Below are 13707 nucleotides of genomic sequence, written 5' to 3' on the forward strand. Positions count from 1 at the left end.
TGAGAATAATTGTATATAGCATTTAGTATACAAAAGAACAGGAGAATAATAATAATTACCAAAACGCTGCAAATTATGATTAAATTAGTAGTATTGTTACGTGGGATGTTTCATAATAGTTAATAATGCCATCAAATAATTGTCAGGAACATAAATCTTAACCATACTATGTACCTACAGTGGGTTTATACAGAAAAAGGTAGGTAAGTGGATGTTGCTCTGCTGTACAGTAGGTTACAAGTGGATCACTGTAATGGATGTAAACGATTCTGAGCGAAAACGGTCAGTCAGCTTATGGTATTACCAAGTATATATTAAGTAGATGATATTATTGTGAATAAAGTAATTTATATATAATCTATTTACGTGGAGCCTTGTTTTAAATTTTCAATCCTTAGCTATAAAAGTTGAACATTTTATACATTTTTAACTACAAAATAATTATTAAATTATAAATTTGATAAATGTTGTCAAAATTTGAACTTTAAATGCTTATAAAAAAAATTGTGCCTATGTATTTTTAATATTTTTCAACTGCTATTAGAACGATATATCAGGAGCCTTAAATTAAATTTTCACGCTTTTTTGCCCTACAAAAAAATTTTTATTGATATTTATAAAAAAAAAAAATTAAAAAAATTGAAAACTGACAATGTCCGTAAACAGGTCAAAAAGAGTCAAAATATTTTCAACATTTTATGGTGTATAGAAAATGCTAATATAAACATTCAGTTAAATTTTCAAGTATCTACAGTCATTCGTTTTTTAATTACTATAAAATAAGAAAATTGTTACATGAGAAATCGAGTAAATATCAAATGTTGTAAAAATATAAATTTCAGACGCTCATAAAAATTGAATTTAAGTTTCTTGTAGACATTTTTTTTTTGATAAAGGTAGACAAACTAATGACTAATGAGTAATCTTATATTACATTTTCACATCTTAGATTTAAAAAGAAACATTTTTATGAATTCTCAACTCAAAATAATTTGCTAATTTTCGTGATTTTTCCGTATTTTGTCAAAATTTGAACTTTAAATGCTTATAAATAAAAACTGTGACAGAGGATTTTTAATTTTTTTCATTTTCCTTTGAAACAACAACCTAGGAGCCTTCTACTAAATTTTCAAGCTTTTTTACTCAACAGATAAAATTTTATTGATATTTATAAAAAAAAAAAAACTAAAAAAAATGGAAATTGACAATGTCCGTAAACAGCTCAAAATAAGTCAAAATATTTGGAAAATGTTATAGCATATAGGAAATGCTATTATAAACATTCTGTCAAAATTTCATGTATATACGGTAATTTGTTTTAGAGTTACACCAAAAACCAAAATCGATTTTTTCGAAAACAGATTTTGCGTAAAAATTCCCGTTTTGCCTTAATTTTTCTTTTGTTTTTCACTTCGCTTTTGAAATTTTTACTTTTGACCCCCCAAAGTACCAACTAGATTCACTTTTCTATCAGAAAAGTTACTGTTGAAGAAAATCCAAGCACTTTTACTGTCCTAAAAGGTGATGACAGACACAAAAATAAAAAATAAAAACACACATCATTGTAAAATCAATACATTAATTGTTCCACTCAGAATCAAAAACTTAATGGATTTTTATAAATTTGTCTTTTAAAAATATTCGAAATAAAATCAAAATTCAAAAGTAATGAATATTCTATTATACTGTCAAAATGCAGTGTCGAATCCTACGTCTGAATCTATGATTCATAACAATTATCATAACAATTCGTTCGAGTGCCATAAAAATATGATCGTTTAGTTTTTTACTCATACATTAATCGTATGCAATTATATCGTAGTGTTAGTGTACAGTGCAAGTCAACACCATCGGCACCGTTTATAATGAAACGTACGTGTTCTGTATTGTAACGCGAAACATATAATATGTTTAAGTATATTTCTCCCGATGACACATATATGCTCTGAGAGTCTTATATTGTTAGTTATTAGTTTATTACATAATAATATAATATTACAAGGTTTTAACTCATCGCCTTATCGATTTTATCCAAACAAAATAAAATCGTGTGCGGTGTAGCCCTATAACTAACGATGTTATATACTTCTATATATTATATACCCACTCTTGTCCGCACAGAACATTTAATGGTTTAATGCTTGCACTGAACTCAAACTCGTGTTACTCCTTTGCACGAAGTTTATAATTGAATTTGTGACAGATAAAAACTAAGGAAGAGAAAAAGAAAATACAGAGAGAAAAAATGTACAGTGAGTGGGAAAGAGAGAGAGAGAGAGAGAGAGAGAGACAGACAGACAGAGAGAGAGAGAGAGAGAGAGTGAGTGAGATAAAGAGAAATTAAATAATAAAATGTTAGAATCATAATTCGATAACAGGCGGAGGATACGCGAGTTGGGTAATAAAATATTATCATTGCATGTGAGAGAGATGGTGAGAGATAATGTAAGGGTGACTGATGTAAAAAGACCTATATCCACGACGTTGAACTGTGTCAATATTTATCTGTACAAATGAGCAAAATTATGTTTTGGAAGTACCGTGAATTTATAAATATTTCACACATCTACATGTGTTATATTTGTTTTTTTTAAAACCCGTGTTTCTATTAAACTTCCAATTATAAACACGGTGTTTTCCTCCAAATAATAAATGTTTAGCAGTGTGCCCGAACAGATAAAAATATAATATATAGGTACTAAAGACCTGCAAGGGCCTTTGAAATAAAATAAAGGGTTGGACCGGGCTTTTTAATTCTTGGAATTTTATTCCGGACCGGGCCTGGGCCTTTTTTGGTACAATTTGCCGGGCCGTGCTGGACTTTGAATAATAAATCAAGGGTTAGACCGGGCTTTTTAAGGATTTTTCTTCGACAATAAATAATCACAATTTAAAATAATAAATAATAATGATAAAATGGATGTTGGTACAGGTTTGAGACACATTTAGAGTATACTCTATAGATGGATACTAGATAGTAGTTACAATCATAATGAATATAATAATATATTTATTGTTGGGTATAATAAAGCTATTTATATACCATAATAATATTATATTTTTTTTCACAATATTTTTTGGAGCAGGCTGGGCTTGAGAATAAAATTTATGGACCGGATCGGACTTTTTACGAGCTTAGCATTATTTTCGGACCGGGCCAGGGCTTTTTTTTCACAATATTTTTGGACCGGGCCGGACTAGGCCTGAGGATAAAATTGATGGACCGGACCGGGCCGAAAATGTACGGCCCTTGCAGGTCTATAATAGGTACATATCGAAATGCGGGACGATCTGTACATGGACTTTTCGTATCCCGTCCCGGTATAACCACAGATTAAATGGAAATAATCTGTGGTATAACGTGACGATAATCACATCATTAATGTCAATAATATTGTTTAATAACAACGTAAAGGATATTCGTTTACCTTCTCGTCACCTTTCGGACCATGATTCTCTGCGACTGGTGCGACGGTATAATTTGCTGCGGCAGCGGCAACTGCGTCTGGTAGAACGACGTCTGGTTACCGTACCCCTGGTTCGTGTACGCGTACTTTTGGTCATCCTGCACCACCTGCAACGACATCGAATACACGACCGGGTCAGTCAGTGGTCGCGAGCCCGTCCACGACCACGGTCGTCTCGTATACTTACAAAGTTTACCCGCCCGTTGGTGACGATCTGTTTGGGCGCATTCATGGGCGATCGCATCGTCTCCGGGAAGAAGTGTATTACGGTGGACGTCTGCGGCTGGTACCGGAGAATCAGCACGCACGTCGACACTAGAGTGTAGGCGAACAACGTGCCTTTATAGGACAAAACATAAATAACGGTCATCGCCGTTTAGATTATTTGCGTGTTTCGAATAATATAATATATTATCATATAATAATTTATAACATTATGTCATATTGATATTGTGCAGCGATCAAATTTCTAGACGATCCCCCCCGCGCTATCCACACGACGATTATTTCGCTTCAGGCCACACTCGACTCACCCCCGCGATTTCAATTTGATCTCGTACCCTATGTTTACAGTCGAATTTCCACTGATACAATATATTATAATGTATTAGGTACGGCGTCATATCGATTTTGCGAGCAATGTCAGCGATTTACTGGTTCGGAATATTTCCGTGCGAACTTCAAACACGCATAAGAGTAAAGACCGTTTATGCACGAATATACTAGGAAATTCGAAGTACGCATAAAAAGATTTTAGATTTTCCGAGTTGATTTTGTCGATTATCAATCCATAACTCGGAAAATTCGCTTGTTGATTGAACACAAATAAGAATGACGTAATGACGCTGTGTATTATTTATACAGCACGGACTCATATAATATATATATATAAATATTATTATAATATACCCTCATGCCATTATACACTCCTATTATTTTGTAAAGTACTTGAGTAAAATTATTCAAATAGTACTCGAATACGCGTATTTTAAATACTTTCTTAAAGTATTTGTATTTAAAATTAAATACCAAGTTGTTTTTTTTATTTTTTTTAATAATTACTATTTTTGAATCTATTACATTGAAAAATAAATATATTAATGGCCATTTGTATGTACAACTATATAATATGTCAGAATATACAGTACATAATAATATAATCTATATGAAATAATATAAATTGGCTAAAAGCTTTGCTTTCGTTTGTGTATACAAAGCCTTTAATTTACAGATAATCTTCTTCAAAGGCACAACGCGCAAACTATCCCTTTTAATTCCAAACACCGCATTGTGTAGGTAGTAGTATACAAAATAGGTACCTACTATCGCCCGTCGATTTTGTAATAAAAATGGGGAAATAAAACGAACAAACGTTTGAAAGAACATTTCTAATGCTCTTTCTCACGATTGAGATGTTTTTTTTTGGTGGGTGACTTTAACTCAACTTTGACTCAACTGAACTTTAAAATAAAGAAAACATGAGTGAAATTTATAGTTACGCAACTAGAACACACACCAAATAATACGGTATTTATATTTTAAACAAATTTAATACCGAAAACCAAACTTGATCTTAAGGTATAAAAATTTTATATTTTGAAAGTACTTATATATAAATACTTTTTTTTAACTTCTAAGTATTTGTATTCGCACAAGAGTATTTTATTTTTTCCGAGTATTGAAAATGTATTTAAATACTTTTCAAAATAAGTATATCTGTAGGTACTTCAGTACTTGTAAAAATTATCTTTTACAAGACAGCTATTCTTACGCAATAGATTGATTGTCGACAACGAAAGAAAAAGTAACTATAAATAAAATTACCTGAATTTGTATTTTATACAATATAATATTATAATATCTACGTTGTAACAACACAAGCTAAATAATAAATTAATATGATTATATGTCTATAGAAACTGTCACGTTTTTTATAAATTATATATAAACATGATATACCTAATAGTATAATAAAGGTTTTTCGTATACCAACAGAGTAAAATCGATGAAATAAAGTACGTTTGGTAATATTATAATATTATATCGAAAGGTACCTATGTAAACTTATAATAATATTATTTAGCTTCCGAAAACGCCTTCTACATACCTATCTACATTTGGCAATTCGCGTGCACCCACCCACGATTATTTGCGATATATTATATTATTGTTTGACCCTCACCGAATGATTTTGTCCTTTTACGACGACGGTGAGCTGCGAATGAGATTTCGTTTTTTTCCGTTAGTATTGTATAGATATGTTTTTATTGATTTAACTATACCTAGGTAATCGATTTGAATTCAATCGAAAATAATAGGTAACTACATTTTATAATAATTTACTTGGACCATTATTATTGGATTATGCATTGCAAAAACATATCGGTACTTACCAGTTACCGATGCCATTGAAACGTTGAACAAAATCAAACTCTATTCATCTAATATGACCATAATATTGTTACATAGGTATACCGTAAATATATACACTTCAACCAACAAGTTGCGCATTAAACCCTAAAAGCAACTATAATGCTGTATTCATTATTGTATATGAAACTGTTATTTGCATTCTAACCATTCAAAGGCTACAATAAATTAACCGTAATTCCATTTCAGTCCCTGCAGTGAACGAAATTAACATAGCTGTAGGTTAATAAATAGTACGCGATATGGGTACGAACACTTAAAGAACTTTAAAGCCATGATATTATTATTATTATTTTTTTTTTTTATTAAGACAATTTATTTAAATTATTTGGAACCTATAGTGTTGTTCCACCCCGCGGATAACACTAAATAATATCAATGTCAACAATGTTAGATATTGCTGTTTTGGATTTGGCCCGATGACAGTTATATTCGTGAAATTTCGATAAACAACAGTGTAATAATAATATGAGAGTACAATACTTATATATAAATGGCAATATGGGAAGGCTATTGTCCCGTATATTCCCACATTATACCGTATCTATTTTATTCGTGGAACCCCTTTCAATCCAAAATACCACAATGGTATATAGGTGACTTCTCTGATGACAAATCTCTATTCGGATGTTACACGCTGATCCCGACATGGTTTCAAAAGCTTTCAAGATTTCATCGGATCGCTTTATATATGTATAGAATAATATTATACATTATACATAATGATGAGATATCATAATAATATTGCTACTAACTCTCAAAATGTCCGTTTCCATAACGCCTTAGATCGACAAAAATTGGATTTTCGGGAAAACGAGATTTATTTAAACACATGTGATTTTAAACGAAATATTGAAATTAATATAAATATTATATTACCCTCTTTAGCGTATCCTTAACTATCGTTACTGAACAAGGAATTAAAGAAACACGGAATTATGACGTTTTGCTTTGTTAAAACTTGGGCACTGTATGATTTTATTATGAAAGACAAAACCTCAAAATCATTATTATAATACGATATTGTGAATAAAATCGGGAATTTATCTCCTAGGTCATCTGAAAAGTGATGAACCAAATTAAAGCGTGGGATAACAATTTGAAAAATGCATTGATACCGGAAATTACGTTTTACGCTGAGCAGGTATTATATGGTTATGGTTAAGTGATTAAAGTATTAAATATTCTCGAATAACTCGCCAAATCGTTGGTAACTACCTTAAACTACGTAATCTAACCTTTAGTATTTCACGCATGGTATGTTATAAACACCGATTAAGCTTAAACCAAACGGTACAATTAGCAAATACGTTATTTGTTAACTTCAAAAATATACATAACAATATTAAACCCCTCGTTAACTAATTATTATTAATTTAGCCAAAGTATACGCAATAAATCAAATTCTGTCAAGCAATTATAATTTATACGAAGACAAAAAAAAAAGTAAAACACAATAATATGTAAATGAACCATGAATGAAACCCCTTAGAATACTCGAACAATATTTAATGGGAAATCGTTCAACTCAAATACCTATTATACCTAATCAACCATATCGCACTTCTCATAAAAGGTTATAACTACGTGTTTTCAGTAACGCATAAGTGTCTATAATGTCTATACTCAAAAACCGCTGTGAAATAAGATTTAAAGTTTTTTTTAAATATTTGTTTTGTTTTTAATAAAAGGATTTTATACATTGGATTATATATTATTGGTATATTTATTATGTATTATTTACTATTTATACATTAGTATGTATTCATACACATACCACATACCACGCTTATAACTTGGAATATAAACACAAATAATGTTTTAACATGTGAGTTTGAATATATAGGTCCTTTGATATTAAAGCTAACAACACAACATCATATTATTTTGTTCTGATGAATACAAATTTGCCATGTCGTATATGTTTCTAAGACGGAGACAACTCGTACTAAGTCACAATACTATGTGAATACACATTCGTCCTCTTAAGTTCACACAATAATATGCAAATGCGACTGACTTTGTATGGATTTATTCAGCAGCTCTTTAATACGATTAAAATAGCATAGTTTCGTATTGCACTCGATTTAATGATTTGTGGTTTTGTTCTTATACGACGACGCGCAGTTAATACTGTTTTCGTGGGAATGTAAATCGTAATTCTAATGAAATGTAGGTACGTACACGTGCGAGAAAAGTCCTAACCTAACCGCCCGAGGTACTTACCGATGGACATCATTTCGATCAGCGTGTCCAAATTGATGACAAGAGCGGCTACTGCGGACGCCACGCCGGACAGCACAGTGGCCACTACCGGTGTACCGGTCAACGGAAATATCTGACTTAGTGACCTATATATATATACAATGCAAAGATGTTAGGTGATCAAAAACGATGATGATAACGTCTTTGCAACCGTCTTAGTCGCGGGGATATAGATACGTTATTTTGTAATTTTTCGCGAATAAACGAAAAAAAATTGTCTAATCACGTATATCGGACCCTCACTTGAACAGCAAACCGTCTTGGGCCATCGAATAAATGATCCTGGGCATCGGAAACATTGAACCGAACATGCTAACCAACAACCCGGCCATCGCACCTGCGGCCACGATCATCTGACACCTAGGCGCGCCTACCTGCACAAACATGTCTAGTAGAGCGGCGTTCTCGTCGATTTTCGTATACGGTACTGCAAACAAAAAAAATATATTAAAAAATATTATTCAAATATATAAATTGACTATTGCCCGTATAATTATAGGTGGGTATAGGCACGTAACCAGAATTTTTTTTAGGGGTATTTTAAGTTTAAATATAAATTGTTGTGGTAGAGTGTTGCACACTTTAAGTTTTTGTAGTCATCGGTGTTAATAATATAATAATATTATAAAATTTGAAATTGAACCACATGACAACATATTATTTCTATATGCCTGAAGCATGGCTTTGAAAATAGGTAGGTAACTATAGTATTACGTTAAAACGGTTTACTACGATCTCATCAGATTTCGAAAAGACTCGTACTTCGTAAACAGATATTATATAGTTTAGAGGCTTATATAGCTCTCTAAATAATAATTCCCAAACCCGTTAAAAAACATTTCAATAGTTTTACTACTTTACGCGCGAAAATTAATTGTTCCGTCGGGTGATCTGAAGCGCACTTCTTTGTTTTCGTTCTGCGCCGGTGTGCCTATCATTGATGTTCAGCATTACGCCGCGACTTCCAAATAAAATCGAAGGTCGTGTCTGACGTCATCATGTAGTTGTCCGTAAGGTCCGAAATCACGCCGTTAGTTTCGTGCCTCACGATTAGGTACTTTCAATTGCTGTCGGCGAGCACTGTACCACCTTAGGGTAGAGTATTTTCTGTCATCACTGATTCGAGTAAAAATAATCCCTCCCCGTACCGTAGCAACTGGACGCCATGTCGATATTGACGACGTGTTTGCATCAATCTTGCTTACGAATCGTATAATATATCGCACGTCGGTCTTATCTTATCGATATTACCGCATGATGTCTGCCGGTTATACGGTGCCAGTGATGTATTTGTAATTTTTTTCTATGATATACGCTCAGCACATAAGCGTATATTGGGGAGGAGCTGTGGGTACTTAGCCCCCCCCCTCTCTGATATATAGCTATATGGGACAATCGAGAGTTTACTGTATGATCTCGGGTGAACACGTATCGCAGTGTATCATTTTTTTTTCAATTCGTTGCCAAGAAAACAAACAAAATGTGTATTTAAATACTAGAGAAAATAACTAAAACACTTGTACGTCCGATGGCGTCGTCGAACAAAAGATGTGTTGATACTTGATACTAAATAAGCTCTCCGAAAGCTAAACCCTCTAATGCCAACTATAGTAGGAAGTGTAAATTAGGCTGTAGAGTTAGATTAGCGGCCCACATCTCTTTTCACATTTCTTGTCCAGTATGTTTTGAAAAAAATGGCTATTTAATACGTTCTACGTAAAACTAGTCGCTTTTAATCAACAGGTTATAAAGTCCACGGTTCGATCCCCAGCCGACGACAGTATTTTTAATTTATTTAATTTATTGTTTATCGATTGACAATTCTTAGTAATTTATGAGTTATATTAAAAAGCAAAATCGTTTTTCAAAAATTAATAAAAATTAGGTAAGTACCTATATATCGACAAGGAATTTACTAACTGATACGTTAGCTCAAATAATATAATACGATACAATTTGACACAATCTTTCACAAAAAAAAAATGCCGTAAAGCACGACCACATTACAGGAAAAAAAAATGTAAAATTAAGTTTTAGTTGCATAATGCATTGGCTTAAACTTATTATTTGGACTCTTACTCCTCAAGAGGTGCTTCGGATTTATCTATAGGCTGAGCACTCATACTCCCATATTGGTCCTATGCCAACAAATGATAACTGAGAAGTGATAAATCCATGTGACCATGCATAAATTAAATTAAAATAATACTATTTAGTAATCATATTTATAATCACATTGATGTACTTAGTACCTACTACACGTTAGTAGTTACTACAAATATACCTTCTAATTTCTATAAAACAGTAAATAGGTATATAAAATAATACATAGAGGCCATTCATATTTTTAAATCGTTAAAATAGTGAAATAAAATATTAAAATATAATATGGCACCGTTACGCTGTCCCGAAGAGACGTATTCGCCAACGACATAATAATATTCTTGTATAATTGCTCACAATATATACCTATATTATATTATTTATATTCATTAAGGCATATTTATTATTGATTCATTGTTTTATAATTGTATTGTATATCCAACTGCCCTATGGTGGCGTGATTTGTCGTATAGCCGACCGCCTATTTGTAGGAGCTAAACGCTGAACAATATACATTATATTATATTATTTAGGTTGTAATAAATTCCGTATCCGCCAATAGCAATCGTCCATTAACATAAAAAATATAATGAGTACCTATTTCTTAAATAAAACTGGGGTAGTATAATAATAACATTATAGAATGCGTTTACGTGTTTGATCTTGAAGCCTGGTATTATATTATATTTATATTTATAAACAGGGCACACGGTTGAAAACAATAAACACATTTGATGTTATTATCTTCAATAAGATTAGACTCAAAAATTAGTTTTGTTCGTATGGTTATGCACAGTTATACGTTCCAAGACGAGCTTTATAAATTATAGAGGCATAGAGGCATTTCCTTCGAATGATTATTATTTTTGGTTAAGAATAAATTGTGAGTAATTTCCGGCGAATCGTAAAAAAAGCTAAAATAGTTCTGAATAGTTTTAAAGAAAATCAACTTGTATCATAATAAAGCTGCAGTCTTTTCACTCGTATACAAGTAAATAAATAATACTATAAATGCTACAGAGACGGAAATATTATTACGTTATATTATATATAGATAAAAAATGTATAAATTACACAAAACTAAAACAAAAACAACAAAAGCTTCGGAGTTTGCAAAGTGCATATTTTCTATACTTATATATTTGTATTATGTGTGCTCGCAATAATTAGAATGTATAAATTACATATATTATACAGCGATCAAAAGTTATCACTGGTGATATTAATTGGCATAATAGATTATTTGTTTTTAATTATCTTAATATTATACAGAATGACATGAAGTTACGAATAATAAATTGTATTTTGCATTAAATTGTTTAAAACACTATTATTTCTTTTCGTAAAAAAAAAAATACGAATGTTTTTTGATTTTAAAATGGTCCTTAACGATAGTCTTACATAATATTATAATTGAATGAAAACGGGATTGTTGTTTGTAATAACAAATTATAAATATTTAAATCGTTTGGTTTAAATAAAAGGAACAGAGAGAGGTAAATATATATTATTTTGTATTCTCCTGTATAGTTGCATTTTACTCCTTCGTTATTTTCTCTGAAGATGTGGGTTGGATATTGAATTAATACACGTATCAGAAATCTAACGTTTCAACAAACACCGAAGAAAACAAAATATTATCTCAAGTTGTGTAAGCATATTATCCAGTCTAAAAATGTGGGCATTTTTACAAATGCTTGTTTAGATGGTATCATAAAATATGTGGATTTTTCTATTTTTACTTTAAATCGTAATGATTGAAAGACAAAACACTAACAGGATAAAAAGGATTATTTAGCATTTTTTTGTTTTTTTTAAATATATTGTAGTGGTAAAATCGAGAATGAGGCATTAACATTTCGTTAAAACTTAATTCGTTGTAGACCGTAAGTACGTTGAATTATTTCCTCAAATATTACGTTTTCTAAAAAAACAAAAAAATTACTTACGATATTTATGTTTATTTGGTATTTACCCAATATAATATTATGATTATATTATTAATGTATAGAAAACAAATGGAAAATAAAGTCAAATACAAGATAGGCAATAATATACTTGTAACGAAATTATCTGGTGAACGGTATCTACTAACCGTGAAGTGCGCAAGGTGATACTGATTGATAATGATACATAATTTAATACCCGCCGGTACGGACTTCTGTTAATCAATTTTTTTTTTCATAATATATATTTATATGGCACACTTGCGCACTAATTTTATTTATTACTACAGTGAGGATTTTTATCGCCATTAAAAAGGTGTATTTTTTTAAAAAGTTTTTTACACAAATAAAATTGATTTATATATTAGGTTACCAGCTACCTATATTTTATTCGATAAAAATGCATAATTTATTGACAATTTTAAACAATGAAAAATGTTTAAATGTAATAAATAGTTGATAGGTGTTTTACACAGATAACACTTAAAACAAAATACAACAAAATAAACTAATCAATATTTTTAGTGAGGAGCGATATGAAATCCCATACAGTTCAATAATTAATAAATGTTTTAAAGAAGTACCTATGGTTATTACTTATTATACACAGTTTTTTTTTATTAAAAACAAATACAAACGCATTATAGTTGTGATACATTTATATTGAAATCTAAAATCAACTGCATAATTTTAAATCATTGAAATTTATCTCTATTTTCATTAAAATCACCTTTGTTTTTATATAATTTGCAGTAAAATAAAATTACCTGCTTTAATTTCATTATACAGCTCCGAACAATAAATTATAAAACCAATCTCTACTTAATAAAAAAAAAAATGTTAATACCTATAATGGTTTAATTTTCATTTTTTTAGTGTACGTTATTAAAATACCATAAAAACTTAGTTAATAGATATCCTAAACTGTATTACGTGGCTTATAAACTTATGCATTTAATATCATTTTAATTGTTTTTTAATTTTGATATTTTAATCGACGTACCTCCGAGTGAGATTTATAAATGGCCGTAAAACTATTTATAAATGGCTGTACGAGTTTATAATATATTTTAAGAAGTTTTCACGCCAAATTATCAATAGTTACTTACCTATAAGTGTGAGAATAATCGAAGAGCTAACATAAGCTACAAGTATGATAACCAAACTAGCCATTATGGCCAGTGGAATAGATTTTTTTGGGTTATGAGCTTCTTCGCCGGTGGTAGCAATTATGTCAAATCCAATAAAAGCGTAAAAACAAGTTGCTGCTCCTTTAAATACCTGTATAACAAAATAAATTAACATTAAATAAATTACCTACAAGGCAATATTTATTGTTATATAAATTATTATATTTAAAAGTTGTATGAACTATAGAGAGAGAGAGACAGTATTGCTAAAAAAATTATAATTTTTTTTAGGTTCGAGTAATTGAAACCTCATCACAGATACACGCGTAATATTCACATATTATAATATTAATATACGAAATTCTT

At 30.7% G+C, this 13707-nt stretch overlaps 1 protein-coding gene across 1 annotated transcript in view; it reads right to left on the minus strand.

Annotated features, from left to right (window-relative positions):
• LOC132953095 (cationic amino acid transporter 2) overlaps positions 1–13707 on the minus strand; it is a 108061-nt gene that overhangs the window by 20189 nt on the left and 74165 nt on the right. The window contains exons 6-10 of the mRNA XM_061025664.1: positions 13321–13492; positions 8406–8589; positions 8124–8248; positions 3655–3806; positions 3429–3574 (exon numbers count right to left, since the gene is read on the minus strand). Coding sequence (XP_060881647.1) covers positions 3429–3574; positions 3655–3806; positions 8124–8248; positions 8406–8589; positions 13321–13492 — 779 coding nt within the window. The remainder of the gene's footprint in view (positions 1–3428; positions 3575–3654; positions 3807–8123; positions 8249–8405; positions 8590–13320; positions 13493–13707) is intronic.

Source organism: Metopolophium dirhodum, chromosome 9, assembly GCF_019925205.1.
Source record: "Metopolophium dirhodum isolate CAU chromosome 9, ASM1992520v1, whole genome shotgun sequence".
NCBI lineage: Eukaryota > Metazoa > Arthropoda > Insecta > Hemiptera > Aphididae > Metopolophium > Metopolophium dirhodum.